The sequence below is a fragment of the Oncorhynchus kisutch genome, linkage group LG4 (assembly GCF_002021735.2).
Source record: "Oncorhynchus kisutch isolate 150728-3 linkage group LG4, Okis_V2, whole genome shotgun sequence".
In the NCBI taxonomy this organism is placed as follows: domain Eukaryota; kingdom Metazoa; phylum Chordata; class Actinopteri; order Salmoniformes; family Salmonidae; genus Oncorhynchus; species Oncorhynchus kisutch.
In genome coordinates this window covers 7,825,409-7,846,688 of record NC_034177.2, presented here as the reverse complement: position 1 = coordinate 7,846,688, position 21,280 = coordinate 7,825,409, and the positions used below count along the sequence as shown (strand labels likewise).

At 43.7% G+C, this 21,280-nt stretch overlaps 1 protein-coding gene across 1 annotated transcript in view; it reads left to right on the top strand.

The window, feature by feature from the left end:
• Positions 1-21,280, top strand: part of hykk.2 (hydroxylysine kinase, tandem duplicate 2) — a 35,288-nt gene extending 14,008 nt beyond the window's left edge. Inside the window, exons 3-5 of the mRNA XM_031822351.1 lie at positions 13,608-13,750; positions 19,044-19,224; positions 19,708-21,280. Coding sequence (XP_031678211.1) covers positions 13,608-13,750; positions 19,044-19,224; positions 19,708-20,162 — 779 coding nt within the window. The 3' untranslated portion in view covers positions 20,163-21,280. The remainder of the gene's footprint in view (positions 1-13,607; positions 13,751-19,043; positions 19,225-19,707) is intronic.

Sequence of the window (21,280 nt, the reverse complement as noted above, 5' to 3'; positions counted from 1 at the left end):
TTACTAGCTGCTCGCGAAGTAGTGCAGGAAAGCAGTGTTTAGCCCAAATGACTTAGTGCTTGGTCATACGGTGCGTGGACCTTTAGCAGTGTTGCAGGATGGTTGCTTGCCTGAGGAACCACCTCAGAACCTTATTAACTATGTAAATGGCTTTAGGTGGAAGTTGAATAGGGCTGGTGAACTGGCGAAATAAACTAAAATCTTCTCAACAGCAAATTAAACTGAAATATGACGGACAGGCTGAGTTGCGTGAGTTTAGTCCCGGTGATCGTGTATTTGCTCTTCTGCCTCTTGTAAGTTCACCTTTTCAGGCAAAATACTGTGGTCCTTTCAATGTGTTGCGTAAAGTGTCAGATTTGAACTCTCATTGAAACCCCTAGTCATAGGAAGTCCTCTAAATTATGCCATGTGAACCTGTTAAAATGTTATCACTCCCGGGATCTAAGCAAAGTAGAAGGCCCTCCAGCGGTGAGGTCAGCGTTGACTGCTGCTCCAGTCACTGCATCTTGTGGTTTTAATTTGGTGGAGGGGGAGAAGAGGAGGACGTTAGGGTTTCGGATGAGGTCTTACAAGGTCGGTTGAAAAACTCCCAGACTTTGCAAAACCTTGGGGTTTTGGTAGATCATTTAGACTCTGAGAAACGTGATGAATTGATAGCTCTTATTAGAAACTACCCTGTATTGTTTTCTGACACTGTTACTGTAATTTAATTATACCAATGTGTTTTCATTAATTGAATTCCCTTAATCTATTTTATGAGAAGTTGTAAGATTCTTGTTTGCATAAAATAGACGGAGACCAGTCTTATCAATAATAGGTAACATAGTTTATTCTCGGAGCGCGCTCCCACTTTACCACGAGCAACAGTTTATATACAATAACATGACGTCATTTCATTGCTCCTAAAATGAATCTCCCCCTCCAGACTTGGTCAAAGTGAACTTTAAAGGTTCATTCTGAGTTCATTCTGACCCCCCCAGCACATACACAGGACACACAACACAACTGAATTCACTTTTGACCCCTCAACATTATCGATCACCACTTAGCTGACAGTTCTAATTAACAGAACCTAGGAATGCACTCACTGTCTTATCTAAAACACCCCAGAGCTAAGTTTCGTCGGTTCAACCATAGGTTAACTACCTTATCTGTTTACTTAATCCACAACCCATTTCTTTCTTCCGGGTTGGAATGGTGTTCATTAACTTTAATTACTCCTTGTCTGTGTCATACAATCCCTTCTTATGAACTCATATTGTTAATCAGATATAATAAAACAGAGTATAAGTTTACTTAGTTACAGTTCTATTTAAAATGGGGATATTGTTTATTCATATTTCTAACAGACACTCCATCGCAAACCCACTTAATTGAGCATGATATAGACATTGGAGATGCTAAGCCTATCAAAAGGAGATTTTATCGTGTATCTGAGGAGAAGAGATTGAAACTGGAAACAGAGGTGCAGTATATGTTGGACAATTGTATTGCGGAGCCATGTTGTTCAAATTGGGCTTCACCCTGTCTTTTGGTCAAAAAGTCTGATTCTACTTTTAGACCTTGCACTGATGATAGAAAAGTTAACAATGTTACTAAAGCAGACCTTTACCCTCTTCCTAGGATGGAGGACTGTATTGATCAAGTTGGGTCAGCAAAGTATGTTAGCAAATGTGATCTTTTAAAGGGATATTGGCAAGTACCCCTTACCAAAAGAGCTTGTGAGATTGCTGCCTTTATAACTCTGTCTGGTTTGTTCTCTTATACAGTGATGCCTTTTGGCTTGCGGAATGCTCCAGCCACCTTCCAGAGGCTAATGAATCGGGTGGTCTCAGGTCTGGAAGGGTATACCGTGTATTTGGACGACATGGTCGTCTACTCGGACTCCTGGGAGGAGCATGTTTGGAGAGTGCAAGCCCTGTTCGAAAGACTGGTGTGGGCCAGGTTGACTATTAATTTGGCAAAATGCGAGTTTGCCAAAGCTACAGTCACATACCTAGGCAAGGTTGTTGGTCAGGGATTTGTCTGTCCCGTGGAAGCCAAGGTCCAGGCTGTGAAGCAGTTCCCACAGCCCTCCACAAAGAAAGAACTGATGCGCTTCCTGGGAATGGTGGGGTACTACCGTGCTTTCTGTAAAAACTTTTCAGTAGTAGTGTCCCCACTGACCAATCTGTTGAAGGCCAAGGCTTAATTTATCTTGTCCACCCAGTGTCAAGAGGCATTTGATGCAGTTAAGGCTCTTTTGTGTTTGGCACCTGTATTGGCAGCACCACATTTTAGGAAACCTTTCAAATTGCAGGTAGACGCCAGTCAAATCGTCGCTGGGGCTGTGCTTCTCCAGGAGAATGATAACAATGTCCAGTCAGTTTCTTCTCCCGGAAATTTAATAAGTATCAAACTATTCTGTGATTGAAAAGGAGGCTTTAGGTCTCATTTGGGCTTTACAGAACTTCGAGGTTTATGTCGGTTCTGGTTTGACCCCTTTAACTGTGTTACCCACAACCCACTTGTTTTTCTGCTCAGTCCCGTGCTCCTTTTACCTAGTTTGTATCTTCTCTCTGCTGCCCCCTACGGGCTGTCTGCGCCTCTTCTCTCTGCTGCCCCCTACGGGCTGTCTGCGCCTCTTCTCTCTGCTGCCCCCTACGGGCTGTCTGCTCCTCTTTCCTCTTAAATTCCTCCCCAGGTGCCAGGGCTGCAGAGTTTGTATCTTCTCTCTGCTGACCCCTACGGGCTGTCTGTGCCTCTTTCCTCTTAAATTCCTCCCCAGGTACCAGGGCTGCAGAGTTTGAGGGGTGGACGGTCAGTTGGGGGACATGGGGCTACTACTAGGAGCCGGGACTGGTATCCTTTTTTTTGTGTGGGGGGGGGGGGGGATTTGAATTGTTTTGAATATGTTGGAGGAAGTTGGGTTGAGGTTGGGACCCTCATTTTAAGGAGGGGGGGTGTCACGGCTCCTCTGCAGTGCAGGGGTGGTTCCTCCTGCAGGCAGAGGGTCGTTAGTGATTGGAGTCACCAGTGATTGGAGTCACCTGGGCTCTAAGTATTTAAACTGTGTCACTAATCACTTCTCTCTCTCTGCTCCTCCAGGTATGAACCTATTTTGTAGTTTTGCATTGTTTTCACTCAGTCATTCACACACACAGATTCACACATCCATGTACTTTACATACACCTTACATTATGATACTTCCACACCTCATACCCTTTTCTTAGTTTAAAGTTAATAGTTTGTTTATAATAAATAACTTTTTTAAATTGGCCTATACCTGTTTGCGTCCCCTCATTTTTGCCACAGGCTATGAGCCGGCCTGTGACACTTATGTCTGAAACACAAGCTTCTAGCAAGGGCAATTTTGGGGCTTCACCATGTTTCATTGAAATGTACACCTGTGTCATCCACATAGCAGGGAAAGTTGACATTATGTTTTCGAATGACATCCCCAACAGGTAAAATGTATGGTGAAAACAATAGTGGTCCTAAAACGGAACCTTGAGGAACACCGAAATGTACAGTTGATTTGTCAGAGGACGATCCATTCACAGAGACAAACTGATATCTTTCCGACAGATAAGATCTAAACCAGGCCAGAACTTGTCCGTGTAGACAAGATTGGGTTTCCAATCTCTCCTCATTGAGTTCCCCAATAGAATGTGGTGATCAATGGTATCAAAAGTAGCACGAAGGTCTAGGAGCACGAGGACAGATGCAGAGCCTCGGTCTGACGCCATTAAAAGGTCATTTACCACCTTCACAAGTGCAGTCTCGGTGCTATGATGGGGTCTAAAACCAGACTGAAGCATTTCGTATACATTGTTTGTCTTCCGGAAGGCAGTGAGTTGCTGCGCAACAGCCTTTTCAAAAATTTTTGAGAGGAATGGAAGATTCGATATAGGCCGATTTTTATTTGTTTTAAAAAAAAAGATTCTGGGTCAAGGTTTGGCTTTTTCAAGAGGCTTTATTACTGCCACTTTTAGTGAGTTTGGTACACATCCGGTGGATAGAGAGCCGTTTTAAAACCGCTTGGAATCCGCAATATTTACATGTGGTTCTCTAACACTTTCTCTCACCAAGGCAGCTGCCATTTCGTCTGCTTTACGATTACCTATGGCGATTAAAACAAATAATATATTTTTTATAACTGTACGACTAGTATGAGCTTCACCTTTTCACCACTGCTAATTTACTGGGTAACTGACATGCTTCTAATCATGTCTCTACCTCCAGACCATTTTATTTTATTGGTGTTCCTGTTGCTGTTAACATGCCCCGATGTGACCACAATGTACCGAAATCATGAACTACTCCAAATGCATACCACACAGTGTACCCCGTTACTCTGTTCCCTTCTGTGTTCATGGAACTAGAGCCATCTGTATACAATACTTTTCCAGATTCCAATGCTGTCTCTTACAAGTCAGGCCTAGGTTTTGGACCCCCCCCCCCCCCCCCCCTGTCCGTCCGTCAACTCTGGAAGTGTCTCAGCAATTTCAGAGACTGACTAAATAAAATGTCTAACAAAATTGAAAACTCCTAAAGTGTACCTGAGCGTGCGAGGAGTGTTTTGGCCATGCCAAACACTTGTGTATCTTGCTCTTAGAAATCGAAAATGCCAAATATGTTACTTCTTGCTTTGCTAGTTGTGCTCGCTCATACGATGCTATATGACCCTATTCCGCCAATGTGGTGAGGTCTCGCATGAGTTTCTTCGTCTTTTGACGCTAATAACAAATCATCCACGTATTGTACCAACACAGAACCTACCATTGACACCCTATTTATTTATCTTAACTTTGTTTAACCAGGTAGGCAAGTTGAGAACAAGTTCTCATTTACAACTGCGACTGCGACCAAGATAAAGCAAAGCAGTTCAACACATTCAACAACAGTTACACATGAAGTAAAACAAACATACAGTACAAAAACAAGTCTATATACAATGTGAGCAAATGGGGTGCGATAAAGGAGGTAAAGGCAATAAAAAGGCCACAGTGGCAACGTAACTACAATATAGCAATTAAAAACACGAATGGTAGATTTGCAGTAGATGAATGTGCAAAGTGTTAGAGTTGCATAAATTCAAATCTGGTATCAGGATAAATATAACAATGAGTCACCGATTTTATACTATGTATTTTTTATTAGCTAAGTAATAAATGGCAAATGCAACTTTCGTATATTCGGCCTCACTGTAATACAACGCAGGGCAGAACAGAGAACTGACAAGATGTATGTAAACAGTATTCTTTATACTGTGATAGGCCAACAGACGTGTTGGAACTGTCTATCACAGTAGAGACTGGGCGTGGTTTAAACTTGCCCAGCCTATTGCAGGCGCTCAGGCGGGTCCCCGCCTCTTGGTGCTTCTTGGAGTTCTCCCTCCTCGATGTATAGATCCTTACTGTTCTGGTATCGCAGCCTAGTTAGAACAGTTGCTCAGTTCCTGCTATTGTGTTGTTCAGTATTTTTCCATCTCAGTTAAACCTTGTGATGACCACCCCTCCCTATCACAACTTTGTAAGATGCAGCAAGTCACACCATGTGCTCAATATTGTTACATACAAACACAAGGACAAAGCATCTGCTGGGCTGTTATCTACAGTTTTGCAACATGCAGGTCACACCATGTTACTCAGTTCTTGTCACACACAAACAGGCAAGTAGTAAGCAGTTGTTTAATCTCATAATGATGCTCCAGTGCACAAATGCAGACACCTCACACAACCAACATCAGATAATATTTAATCATATATATCTAATGGCTATAATGTAAAACACAGGATCCAACAAAAGTAGAAATACTGGGGTGCAAGGGAGCTAAATAAATACAGTAGGGGATGAGGTAGTTGTTTGGGCTATTTATAGATGGGCTATGTGCAGTGATCTGTGAGCTGCTCTGACAGTTGGTGCTTAAAGCTAGTGAGGGATAAGTGTTTCCAGTTTCAGAGATGTTTGTAGTTCGTTCCAGTCATTGGCAGCAGAGAACTGGAACAAGAGCCGGCCAAAGGAGGAATTGGCCCTGGGGGTGACCAGTGAAATACATTTGCTGGAGCGCGTGCTATGGGTGGGTGCTGCTATGGTGACCAGTGAGCTGAGATAAGGCGGGACTTTACCTAGCAGGGTCTTATAGATAACCTGGAGCCAGTGAGTTTGGTGACTAATATGAAGCGAGGGCCAGCCAACAAGAGCGTACAGGTCGCAGTGGTGGGTAGTATATGGGGCTTTGGTGTCAAAACGGATGGCACTGTGATAGACTGCATCTTTTAACGATTGTTTCAATGCAAAATGATACCAAATCAAATGTATTTATATAGCCCTTCGTACATCAGCTGATATCTCAAAGTGCTGTACAGAAACCCAGCCTAAAACCCCAAACAGCAAGCAATGCAGGTGTAGAAGCACGGTGGCAAGGAAAAACTCCCTAGAAAGGCCAAAACCTAGGAAGAAACCTAGAGAGGAACCAGGCTATGTGGGGTGGCCAGTCCTCTTCTGGCTGTGCCGGGTAGAGATTATAACAGAACATGGCCAAGATGTTCAAATGTTCATAAATGACCAGCATGGTCGTATAATAATGAGGCAGAACAGTTGAAACTGGAGCAGCAGCACGGCCAGGTGGACTGGGGACAGCAAGGAGTCATCATGTCAGGTAGTCCTGGGGCATGGTCCTAGGGCTCAGGTGGGACTTTGTGTAAATCCCATCGGTACTCTACTAAAAGTGTTTGGTAAAACGTGACCTCATATGTCTTGTCCTCCATCACATAGAAACTGTAATCCCTATGAACCACTTATCGATCGAACAGAGACTATACACGCTGGATGGAAGTGCTAATCTCAAAATGATAAATTGTTGCTCTTTTGAAAAAGATGCAAACTCTTGTATAGCTGCATTTCCTGCTAATGCACTAGGTTCCAGTGTCACCTTTTACACTCAGGCTTCCAATGCCGATAGCTCCCCGTTTTTACATGTGGGGCCATATCCTTACGCTTTGAAGGGTTTTCTCTATGTTTCTTAGTCTATTCTCTGCCATTGAAACTATAGTTAGTGATTTTCTCTATGGCCCTATTAACCCCTCGGATGTCTGCGAGGTGAGTGGAGTCATAATCCACTCTCAAAACATCGTCTTGAATTAAATCTACTACCCCCACAATTACCGTTTTGATCACAGGGTTAAAACCAGCCATCAAAGTAGAAGTGCAAATTCTATCAATGCACTCCCATTCCCAGTCCTTCTGTAGTGGTGTACTGGTGTTACTCATTCTGGGTTTATCGTTATGCGTATGGTGTTGATAGAATGCTGACATCAAAATGCTGGTATATGGAGCTGTTTCTGTTATGTTTTTATGCCAAGTCATAATTGCCTCCCCTGTATTTAATTTTTTTATTTATTTGAATTCCCTGTCAGCAGGAATTTTTTTTAATCTAATATGCTAAATTCTTCCCATATTCCAGCCGCATTGGTAGAATGCTCTTCTTTTAGCACCTCCATGGCTTTATTCAACTCTGCTAGCTCTATATTACAGGGAGAAACAGGTCTGTTTGTCGCCATATCAATAGTTATTCTCTAAACACTCCCGTCTATAATACACTTCTATTAACTATTTTCTAAGATAGCACTACACACTTCTCCCAGATAATAATTCATTAGTGACGGCACTTAATAATACAATGTATTAGAACCGATACCATAGCGTCTGTGTATTTATTACTGGAGAATACGGATTTCTTTAATGGCTTGGTGCCGTATCACCACCCATATCCCTATTATTGATAACACACGCCACCAAAATTGTTCACACTTGTCTTCCTATTTCCACATAATCTGCCATGATTCACCACCCCAACAGGGGAACACAACTAACCTCCCATTCACACTTTTATGGCTACTACAACTAGACTCTCACCCCGTTATAGTTTATGTAAGGAACCAATCTCGCCGGATATACCTCCTAGGACTTACCCTTCGCAGGTTCACCTTCCGGGACATTATAGTAGGTAAAGGGTAAGTCCTAGGACTTTATAGTACTAGTAGGACTTACCCTACAGGTACCAGCCTGTATGAGTTTACTTTCCGGGCCTTACCATTTACTATAAAGCTATGACTGGTCGTTACACAATGGGCCTATAGAATTCAACTTTGGCTCTTCGTATCCCATAATTAGTTCAGCCAACGATTCTCATCTCTCCAAGATGTCAAAATGAATGCAAACAGATATAGGAACTAACCTACATTGTTTGTTGCCAGCTCTGCTCCACTGATCTGGACTCTTTGGTTTGACTATAATTCGTGGTGAACTCCTGGCAAGCTCGCCATCTGTTAGGTTCTTTATATTTCAGAGTAAATAACTCACGGACACTAGAGAAGCTTTAACCAAGTTTAATTCTTCCCAACGGTTCTGTACAGCTGTAATTTCATACAGCAAAACATTTCTCACCATCACAGTTATATACATCCCACTTAAGACACTCCTCCTTCTCTCCAATCCTCACATCTTATGATTCAACAGGAAAATGGTAACAGGATACCAAACCCTTATTACTCCCTTAAGGGAATCTGTCCTCACCTCCTGACCTCAACCCCTCCACCTAATCCACAGATGTGCATCTGTCTTCCCTATATCAACACGTTGCTCACCTCTCATCCACCCAACACATTCCAAACTCTTCTGTCTTTCTTCAGAGAACCCTTAACTTCTGACATAAAACCCTGTCTCTCTTACTCCTTTGATTCATTGCTGCTTTCCTATCATTTATTTAATATCTCAATGTTCAAAGTTTAGCCAATTCCAACAATAGGTTTGATGTCTTTTATTTTACAATGTCGAAAATAGTACAAATAAAGAAACCCTTGAACGAGTAGGTGTGTCCGAACTTTTGACTGTATATATTGCATTCTAAATGTATTTCCACCCCTTGACCTTTTCCACAATTAGTTTTTACAGCCTGAATTTAAAATTGATTACATTTATATTTTTTCGTCACTAGCCTACACACACTACCCCATCAAAGTGGAATAATGTTTTTGAAATGTTAATTAACTAATTAATGAAAAGTTGAAATCTCTTGAGTCATTTTAAATATTCAACACGTTTGTTATGGCAAGCAAAATAAGTTGAGTAAAAATGTGCTTAAGTCACGTAGTTTACATGGACTCACTCTGTGTGCAATAGTTTTAACATGATTTTTAAAATTACTACCTCATCTCTGTACCCCACACACAAAATGATGTTTGAAGTTCCATAGTCGAGCAGTGAATTTCGAACACAAAGACCAGGGAGGTTTTTCAATGCCTCGCAAAGGACACCTAATTTTTTTTAAAGCAGACATTACACATCCCTTTGAGAATGGTGAAATTATTAATTACACTTTGCAGGGTGTATCAATACACCCAGTCACTCAAAGATACACGCGTCCTTCCTAACTCAGTTGCCGGAGAGGAAGGAAACTGCTCAGGGATTTCACCATGAGGCCAATGCCCACTTTAAAACAGTTACTGAATTTAATGTCTGTGATAGGAGAAAACTGAGGATGAATCAACAACATTATAGTTACTCCACAATACTAACCTAAATAACATAGGGGCAGCATCCTGTTTGCAACAAGGCACTAGTACTGCAAGAAATGTGGCAAAACAATTAACTTTTTGTCATGAATTCAAAGTGTTTGTGGCCAAATCCAATACAACACATTACTGAGTACCACTCCATATTTCAAGCATAGTGGTGGCTGCATCATGTTATGGGTATGCTTGTAATCGTGTCTGCTTTATATCTTGTGAATTTGTCCAATTTAAGACCCAGACAACCAGGTTAGGGCAGTTCATAACTAATCGGTGACCTTAATTGATCTTTCAAGTATAAGGGAGGAGTGAACTTGCATATACAGACACTTGGCCGTCCAGCAATTTGAGTTTGTTTCGCCTGGTGTAAAAGTTATATTTAGTTTCTGGAAATATTAATAACAATACTGCATCACTAGAGAATCAGACCAGGGGAAACCTTCAATACTGCATCACTAGAGAGTCAGACCAGGGGAAACCTTCAATACTGCATCACTAGAGAGTCAGACCCGGGGAAACCTTCAATACTGCATCACTAGAGAATCAGACCAGGGGAAACCTTCAATACTACATCACTAGAGAATCAGACCAGGGGAAACCTTCAATACTGCATCACTAGAGAATCAGACCAGGGGAAACCTTCAATACTGCATCACTAGAGAATCAGACCTGGGGGGGAAACCTTCAATACTGCATCACTAGAGAGTCAGACCTGGGGAAACCTTCAATACTGCAGCACTAGAGAATCAGACCTGGGGGGGAAACCTTCAATACTGCATCACTAGAGAATCAGACCTGGGGAAACCTTCAATACTGCATCACTAGAGAGTCAGACCTGGGGAAACCTTCAATACTGCATCACTAGAGAGTCAGACCTGGGGAAACCTTCAATACTGCAGCACTAGAGAATCAGACCTGGGGGGGAAACCTTCAATACTGCATCACTAGAGAGTCAGACCTGGGGAAACCTTCAATACTGCATCACTAGAGAGTCAGACCTGGGGAAACCTTCAATACTGCATCACTAGAGAATCAGACCTGGGGGGGAAACCTTCAATACTGCAGCACTAGAGAATCAGACCTGGGGAAATCTTCAATACTGCATCACTAGAGAATCAGACCTGGGGGAAACCTTCAATACTGCAGCACTAGAGAATCAGACCTGGGGAAACCTTCAATACTGCATCACTAGAGAATCAGACCTGGGGAAACCTTCAATACTGCATCACTAGAGAGTCAGACCTGGGGAAACCTTCAATACTGCATCACTAGAGAGTCAGACCTGGGGAAACCTTCAATACTGCATCACTAGAGAATCAGACCTGGGGGGGAAACCTTCAATACTGCAGCACTAGAGAATCAGACCTGGGGAAATCTTCAATACTGCATCACTAGAGAATCAGACCTGGGGGAAACCTTCAATACTGCAGCACTAGAGAATCAGACCTGGGGAAACCTTCAATACTGCAGCACTAGAGAATCAGACCTGGGGGGGAAACCTTCAATAGTGCATCACTAGAGAATCAGACCTGGGGGGGAAACCTTCAATACTGCAGCATTAGAGAATCAGACCTGGGGGGGAAACCTTCAATACTGCTGCACTAGAGAATCAGACCTGGGGGGGAAACCTTCAATACTGCAGCACTAGAGAATCAGACCTGGGGGGGAAACCTTCAATACTGCATCACTAGAGAATCAGACCTGGGGGGGAAACCTTCAATACTGCAGCACTAGAGAATCAGACCTGGGGGGGAAACCTTCAATACTGCAGCACTAGAGATTCAGACCTGGGGAAACCTTCAATACTGCAGCACTAGAGAATCAGACCTGGGGGGGAAACCTTCAATACTGCAGCACTAGAGAATCCGACCTGGGGGAAACCTTCAATACTGCAGCACTAGAGAATCAGACCGGGGGAAACAAATCTTCAATACTGCAGCACTAGAGAATCAGACCTGGGGGGGAAACCTTCAATACTGCAGCACTAGAGATTCAGACCTGGGGACACCTTCAATACTGCAGCACTAGAGAATCAGACCTGGGGGGGGACCTTCAATACTGCAGCACTAGAGAATCAGACCTGGGGAAACCTTCAATACTGCAGCACTAGAGAATCAGACCTGGGGGGGAAACCTTCAATACTGCATCACTAGAGAATCAGACCTGGGGAAACCTTCAATACTGCATCACTAGAGAATCAGACCTGGGGGGGAAACCTTCAATACTGCAGCACTAGAGAATCAGACCTGGGGGGGAAACCTTCAATACTGCAGCACTAGAGATTCAGACCTGGGGACACCTTCAATACTGCAGCACTAGAGAATCAGACCTGGGGGGGAAACCTTCAATACTGCAGCACTAGAGAATCAGACCTGGGGGAAACCTTCAATAAGAGGTCAAACTGAAATCATACCAGTTGCACTGCATTTTAATGTTGAGGAGTCTGAGTATTATTACTAGAGGTCGACTGATTTAATCGGAATGGCCAATTTAATTAGGGCCGATTTCAAGTTTTTATAACAATCGGAAATCGGTATTTCTGGGTGCCTATTTTATTTTATTTGTTTACACCTTTATTTAATCTGTATTTAACTTGGCAAGTCAGTTAAGAACACATTCTTATTTTCAATGACTGCCTAGAAATGGTGGAGTTAACTGCCTCGTTCAGGGGCAGAACGACAGATTTTCACCTTGTCAGCTCGGGGGATCCAATATTGCAACCTTACAGTTAACTAGTCCAACGCAATAACGACCAGATTTTCACCTTGTCAGCTCGGGGGATCCAATCTTGCAACCTTACAGTTAACTAGTCCAACGCAATATCGACCTGCCTCTCTCGTTGCACTCCACAAGGAGACTGCCTGTTACACAAATGCAGTAAGCCAAGGTAAGTTGCTAGCTAGCATTAAACTTATCCTATAAAAAAACAATCAGTCATAATTACTAGTTAACTACACATGGTTGATGATATTACTAGATATTATCTAGTGTGTCCTGTGTTGCATATAATCTGACTGAGCATACAAGTATCTAAGTATCTGAATGAGCGGAGGTAGGCAGAAGCAGGCGCGTAAACATGAATTCAAACAGCGTTTTGCCAGCAGCTCTCCGTTGTGCGTCAAGCATTGTGCTGTTTATGACATCAAGCCGATCAACTCCCGAGATGAGCTGGTGTAACCGACGTGAAATGGCTGGCTAGTTAGCGATCGCTACTCGCTCTGAGCCTTGGGGTGGTTGTTTCCCTTGCTCTGCATGGGTAACGCTGCTTCGATGTGGTGGCTGTTGTCGTTGTGTTGCTGGTTTGAGCCCGGGGAGGAGCGAGGAGAGGGACGGAAGCTATACTGTTACACTGGCAATACTAAAGTGACTATAAGAACATCCAATAGTCAACGGTTAATTAAATACAAATGGTATAGAGGGAAATAGTCCTATAATTCCTATAATAACTACAACCTAAAAGTTCTTACCTGGGAATATTGAAGACTCATGTTAAAAGGAACCACCAGCTTTCATATGTTCTCATGTTCTGAGCAAGGAACTGAAACGTTAGCTTTCTTACATGGCACATGTTTTACATGGAACATATTGCACTTTTACTTTCTTCTCCAACACTTTGTTTTTGCATTATTTAAACCAAATTGAACATGTTTCATTACTGACTTGAGGCTAAATTGATTTTATTGATGTATTATATTAAGTTAAAATAAGTGTTCATTCAGTATTGTTGTAATTGTCATTATTACAAATACCTTTAAAAATAAAATTAAAATCGGCCGATTTAATCGGTATCGGCCTTGTTGGAGCTCCAATAATCTGTATTGGTATCGGCGTTGAAAGATCATAATCGGTCGACCTCTAATTATTACCTCTGGCTAGGTTAACGTTAACAGTCAGAGCTGCTTTTTAAAATCTACATTGCCAAGCATCTAGAGGCAGATTTAATTTGATCTTTGTTGACAAGGAGGTGGTGAAACAGGATGAGCTTATATTCCAATTTCCCCCAGAGGGCTGCAGATCTCTTCCAATTACTATTTTTTATTTTTCCCTGGTAGACTGCGGCTTTGGCATGCAGAAGTACGTGGTGAGACTGCTGACCTATTTACCGGGGACCACCATCACCAAAGTGCCCTGCTCTCCACAGATCCTGTATGAAGCTGGCAAAATGGCCGCCAAGATGGACACAGTCCTGCAGGAAGTATGATTATCTTCAATTAGTCTGCCTGAGGTGCGTTCAAGTAGGCTAATGTTTGCAAATGTTGCTATTTAAAGTGCATACAGTTCGGTTGGCAACATTTTAACTTGAAGAGGGTAAGACATAACACCTCAATTAAATGATGTCCCGTGACGTCAAAAATATTTTCACTGTTTGCAACCCTATATAGACCTACTATGTGGCCGTTGCTGTGGTGAGAGAGAGAGAGAGAGAGAAAAGCGCTCCTGTAGTCCAGTGTGTAGCCCAAACAATTCGGTTGGGAACTTAGGGGCCAATCTGTCAGTGAAAAGCATGCAGACAAAACAAGCCTTTTGAAATATTTCAACTACAATCGTGGGCTAACACAGGTTGGAAAGCAAATGGCTTCTGCTGAAAAGAGAAGACTAATCTGTCAACTGTAGGATACGACATATATTATATCAACTTCCAAATAGGCCTATAACACGAACAGTATTGTTTTACAAAGTTAAACAAGAGAGAGGCTTTGGGTATGAGAGCGAGGCCATCGCTGGTGAGTGAGCTGTGCATAAGTGGGTGAGTCAGTGAAACTGGAAAGCTTTTTTGGGACTATAATTGTCTCTGCGTACTGTACAATATATCTCACCACAGACCTAGGCCTAGGTTATTGATGGATTCAAGACAAGGTCGTTTTTTTATTGATCTGTTTGTCAGTAGCCTGTCATTTCGATCATTTGTGCAGTGTTTTAAAAAAAGAAAGATTCTGCCAGTCTCCACTCATGTAAAATGATGCATGAAATGTTTTTATATAAAACAACATTTTTTTCCCAGACCCTAGGCTACTAAAATTGTGCAACTTCTGTAAGCGCGACGGTACGAATGATAAATGATAAATAAATAATAAAGAAATAAATAATAATAATAAATACTTTATTATAAAAGTTATGTTCCTTTTTCATGCATTCCGGTACCTCCGAGACCACCAGGTCACTTTTTCATGCATTCCGGTACCTCCGAGACCACCAGGTCACTTTTTCATGCATTCCGGTACCTCCGAGACCACCAGGTCACTTTTTCATGCATTCCGGTACCTCCGAGACCACCAGGTCACTTTTTCATGCATTCCGGTACCTCCGAGACCACCAGGTCACTTTTTCATGCATTCCGGTACCTCCGAGACCACCAGGTCACTTTTTCATGCATTCCGGTACCTCCGAGACCACCAGGTCACTTTTTCATGCATTCCGGTACCTCCGAGACCACCAGGTCACTTTTTCATGCATTCCGGTACCTCCGAGACCACCAGGTCACTTTTTCATGCATTCCGGTACCTCCGAGACCACCAGGTCACTTTTTCATGCATTCCGGTACCTCCGAGACCACCAGGTCACTTTTTCATGCATTCCGGTACCTCCGAGACCACCAGGTCACTTTTCATGCATTCCGGTACCTCCGAGACCACCAGGTCACTTTTTCATGCATTCCGGTACCTCCGAGACCACCAGGTCACTTTTTCATGCATTCCGGTACCTCCGAGACCACCAGGTCACTTTTTCATGCATTCCGGTACCTCCGAGACCACCAGGTCACTTTTTCATGCATTCCGGTACCTCCGAGACCACCAGGTCACTTTTTCATGCATTCCGGTACCTCCGAGACCACCAGGTCACTTTTTCATGCATTCCGGTACCTCCGAGACCACCAGGTCACTTTTTCATGCATTCCGGTACCTCCGAGACCACCAGGTCACTTTTTCATGCATTCCGGTACCTCCGAGACCACCAGGTCACTTTTTCATGCATTCCGGTACCTCCGAGACCACCAGGTCACTTTTTCATGCATTCCGGTACCTCCGAGACCACCAGGTCACTTTTTCATGCATTCCGGTACCTCCGAGACCACCAGGTCACTTTTTCATGCATTCCGGTACCTCCGAGGACCACAGGTCACTTTTTCATGCATTCCGGTACCTCCGAGACCACCAGGTCACTTTTTCATGCATTCCGGTACCTCCGAGACCACCAGGTCACTTTTTCATGCATTCCGGTACCTCCGAGACCACCAGGTCACTTTTTCATGGCATTCCGGTACCTCCGAGACCACCAGGTCACTTTTTCATGCATTCCGGTACCTCCGAGACCACCAGGTCACTTTTTCATGCATTCCGGTACCTCCGAGACCACCAGGTCACTTTTTCATGCATTCCGGTACCTCCGAGACCACCAGGTCACTTTTTCATGCATTCCGGTACCTCCGAGACCACCAGGTCACTTTTTCATGCATTCCGGTACCTCCGAGACCACCAGGTCACTTTTTCATGCATTCCGGTACCTCCGAGACCACCAGGTCACTTTTTCATGCATTCCGGTACCTCCGAGACCACCAGGTCACTTTTTCATGCATTCCGGTACCTCCGAGACCACCAGGTCACTTTTTCATGCATTCCGGTACCTCCGAGACCACCAGGTCACTTTTTCATGCATTCCGGTACCTCCGAGACCACCAGGTCACTTTTTCATGCATTCCGGTACCTCCGAGACCACCAGGTCACTTTTTCATGCATTCCGGTACCTCCGAGACCACCAGGTCACTTTTTCATGCATTCCGGTACCTCCGAGACCACCAGGTCACTTTTTCATGCATTCCGGTACCTCCGAGACCACCAGGTCACTTTTTCATGCATTCCGGTACCTCCGAGACCACCAGGTCACTTTTTCATGCATTCCGGTACCTCCGAGACCACCAGGTCACTTTTTCATGCATTCCGGTACCTCCGAGACCACCAGGTCACTTTTTCATGCATTCCGGTACCTCCGAGACCACCAGGTCACTTTTTCATGCATTCCGGTACCTCCGAGACCACCAGGTCACTTTTTCATGCATTCCGGTACCTCCGAGACCACCAGGTCACTTTTTCATGCATTCCGGTACCTCCGAGACCACCAGGTCACTTTTTCATGCATTCCGGTACCTCCGAGACCACCAGGTCACTTTTTCATGCATTCCGGTACCTCCGAGACCACCAGGTCACTTTTTCATGCATTCCGGTACCTCCGAGACCACCAGGTCACTTTTTCATGCATTCCGGTACCTCCGAGACCACCAGGTCACTTTTTCATGCATTCCGGTACCTCCGAGACCACCAGGTCACTTTTTCATGCATTCCGGTACCTCCGAGACCACCAGGTCACTTTTTCATGCATTCCGGTACCTCCGAGACCACCAGGTCACTTTTTCATGCATTCCGGTACCTCCGAGACCACCAGGTCACTTTTTCATGCATTCCGGTACCTCCGAGACCACCAGGTCACTTTTTCATGCATTCCGGTACCTCCGAGACCACCAGGTCACTTTTTCATGCATTCCGGTACCTCCGAGACCACCAGGTCACTTTTTCATGCATTCCGGTACCTCCGAGACCACCAGGTCACTTTTTCATGCATTCCGGTACCTCCGAGACCACCAGGTCACTTTTTCATGCATTCCGGTACCTCCGAGACCACCAGGTCACTTTTTCATGCATTCCGGTACCTCCGAGACCACCAGGTCACTTTTTCATGCATTCCGGTACCTCCGAGACCACCAGGTCACTTTTTCATGCATTCCGGTACCTCCGAGACCACCAGGTCACTTTTTCATGCATTCCGGTACCTCCGAGACCACCAGGTCACTTTTTCATGCATTCCGGTACCTCCGAGACCACCAGGTCACTTTTTCATGCATTCCGGTACCTCCGAGACCACCAGGTCACTTTTTCATGCATTCCGGTACCTCCGAGACCACCAGGTCACTTTTTCATGCATTCCGGTACCTCCGAGACCACCAGGTCACTTTTTCATGCATTCCGGTACCTCCGAGACCACCAGGTCACTTTTTCATGCATTCCGGTACCTCCGAGACCACCAGGTCACTTTTTCATGCATTCCGGTACCTCCGAGACCACCAGGTCACTTTTTCATGCATTCCGGTACCTCCGAGACCACCAGGTCACTTTTTCATGCATTCCGGTACCTCCGAGACCACCAGGTCACTTTTTCATGCATTCCGGTACCTCCGAGACCACCAGGTCACTTTTTCATGCATTCCGGTACCTCCGAGACCACCAGGTCACTTTTTCATGCATTCCGGTACCTCCGAGACCACCAGGTCACTTTTTCATGCATTCCGGTACCTCCGAGACCACCAGGTCACTTTTTCATGCATTCCGGTACCTCCGAGACCACCAGGTCACTTTTTCATGCATTCCGGTACCTCCGAGACCACCAGGTCACTTTTTCATGCATTCCGGTACCTCCGAGACCACCAGGTCACTTTTTCATGCATTCCGGTACCTCCGAGACCACCAGGTCACTTTTTCATGCATTCCGGTACCTCCGAGACCACCAGGTCACTTTTTTGCTCCCACCCTCCCGATTTAAAAAAATAAATAATAATAAATAAATAAAATAAATATATATTTTTACAAATGAAGCACTGCATGACCCCCTTGTAGTATCATTCATAAAACCTTTTTTTATAACACATTTATTCAGTATCATTCATGAGGAAATAAAATACCCTTTTTCATGAGAGCTTCTTGGATGCAAAAGGAATTGATATGAAACCATTTCAAAACACAATTTTTATGAGTGTCTCAGTGTCAAATCAAGTGTATTTATATAGCCCTTCGTACATCAGCTGATTATCTCAAAGTGCTGTACAGAAACCCAGCCTAAAACCCCAAACAGCAAGCAATGCAGGTGTAGAAGCACGTGTCATATTCGCATTTCAAGTAAAGAATGAAGCCAGTAAAGTGTCATCTTTAAAAAAAAAATTGTTAGGTTTGTTCTCAGGGCAAACAAAATTAGCAGTGTTTTTGGAAGCTGTTGAAAAACCATCACAATACATATTATTCTAGGAGGTTGATGCTTATTCTGTGTGAGTGAATACATTTCTCGTACATAGAGAGCAAGAAAATGGGTTCTGTCAATTTGAAATTGTCACAATGGATTGAAATATGCATTGGACATAGAGTAATACTGAAGGCCGTATTACAATACTTGTTTATATGCTGGATTGTTTGTCTTTGAATGTGAGCTTTGAACGCACCTCTAAATGTCGACCTAACAAAATACTGTCATGATTTTACCCCCATTTCCCTGCATGCTCTATCAGATGATTTCAAGGACTTTTGGTTTATATATTATATATATATAACGATTGATTGGCAAACAAATATTTCAGTGTTAATTAAAAAACATAATACATAATTGCTCATAGCTGTACAACGGCATGTTTAAAAAAAAACAGTTCCCGGTTGATGAGTCTGTTTTCATAGATGGAGCATCCTCAACTCCATGTACTACAGAGGGAGAAGTTCATCTGGAGTCTGTCCAACATCCCTCTGCTGGAGCCGTACCTCCATCTAATGGACGGGGATCCTGTACAGCAGGTGGTCAAGTCAGTCATCCAACTGTACAAGACTTGTGTTCAGCCCAAACTCGGCTCCTTCCGCAAGTGTGAGTCTCTCCCTTCACCAGCTGTTCTGTCAGAGCTCTCTCTTTTGATAGACCTGGTTCAAATGGAAGAAAACAGACTTGAACAGCGTGGACGAGTTCATCAAGAGGCACAGGTTTTGTTTTCCATTGCATGCCACAATAAATATGACCTTCATTTTAACAAAGTAACCAGTCTGTTGTAATGATTGACAGGTCAGGTACTGAATGCAGGTGGAGAATGTAATGGTTTATAACTGAGCGGTGAAATCAAACCTGGGGTCAAATAGTATTGGTTTTCTTTCAAACTTTCACTGGGCATTATTGAGTTTACTCAGTGCAATGGAACCAATGAAATTGGCCACGAAAAGTACAAACCACGCCCATTTGGTACTCTAGGTAGACTCACGCAAACGCTCAAAACATTTGAACGATTTGAATTACTATTTGAGCAAACGTCTGCGCATATTTGATATGTCAAGTAAACATGCATTTGTCTCTATGTAGGCATCAACCATGGTGACTTCAATGACCACAACATCTTGGTGCAACCAGACGATTCAACCGCCTACAAAATCTCTGGCATCCTGGACTTTGGGGACATGAGCAGCGGCTACTACGTGTTCGAGCTGGCCATCACCATCATGTACATGATGATCGAGAACCCCACATCTCTGGATGTGGCAAGAGACGTGCTAGCCGGCTGGGAGAGTGTTATTCCCCTCAACGAAGCCGAGAGGGACGCACTCTACCTGCTGGTGCTCTGTCGCTTCTGCCAGTCCCTGGTTGTTGCCCGCCACACTGTGGTGCAGCACCCGGAGAACAAAGATTACCTCATGATCACCACCAAGACGGGCATCCGCCATCTTTGCCGACTTTGGGAACTGGGCAAGGAGGTGGTGGAGAAGAGGTGGTTTCAGAATGCCGCCCAGGATTCTGGTCTTCAAGCCCAAGAGGTTTAAGGGAAGCAGTCTCTCTTGAAGGATATTTCAGGGAGCACTTTCTTTTCATTGGCTGTGTCCCGATTTATTTTCCCTTCAGCCAGTGCTTTCACCAATCCAATGATGTTGAATCCATGTGGAGTCTGCAGGTGCACCTTTTTAAGTATTAAAAGGTACACTCAGCAATATGAAATCATTAAAAAGTGTGGCGTGCCTCAAGCTAATAGTTGGTTGTCATCCTGTTCTGCATGATCATTTCATATTGCTGAGTCTACCCTTTTAGCAGACCGACCATCTGATAAAAGGTAAACTCATTTAAACGTATTAACTGGAATCCATCAGTCTGGCAGTGTGACCTGAGGAAAATCTGACCCAAATCCTGTTCTAAAACGGTTTTGAATCTTGGTCAGTCTCAGATTTGTCTGAACCCATCCAGTTGAGAGAAGTATAGATTTGATTTTCTCTGTGATAACTCCGTTTAACATGCATTAAGTAATCTCTTAACACTCCCAAAGCTTTGATTTACGAATTTAACCCCCCCCTGCACGGAATTTGTGCTCTTTTCAAAACGGCATGTTGACATTGTCATACTGTGGATAATGTCTGTTGGGATGAAGGCCATAGGGGCGGCAGGGTAGCCTAGTGGTTAGAGCGTTGGACTAGTAACCGAAAGGTTGCAAGTTCGAATCCCCGAGCTGACAAGGTACAAATCTGTCGTTCTGCCCCTGAACAGGCAGTTAACCCACTGTTCCAAGGCCGTCATTAAAAATAGGAATATGTTCTTAACTGACTTGCCTAGTTACATAAAAGGTAAAATAAAAAAATAAAAATGAAATGAGTAGGTCGGATGATTTGAGGTGCTTATATGCATAGCAACAAGTTACTCTGAATCAGCTGTTGCAGTGTCCACAATCCACACTATGTCCTGTGTCAATTTTCATCATTCCATTTTTAGGGCTCACTTCAATTAGTGTAACTCACTTTACAAAATAAGCAATTCAGCAGCTATGACCTACATTTAACTGAAGTGCCTGTGTAAGGAGTCATTGATGTATCATGATCGTTTGTTAAAATCATATTTTGTAAGATTCATCTAATTCCGTTGCATAATAAACCTACAAATCTGTGAAATTAAGAAA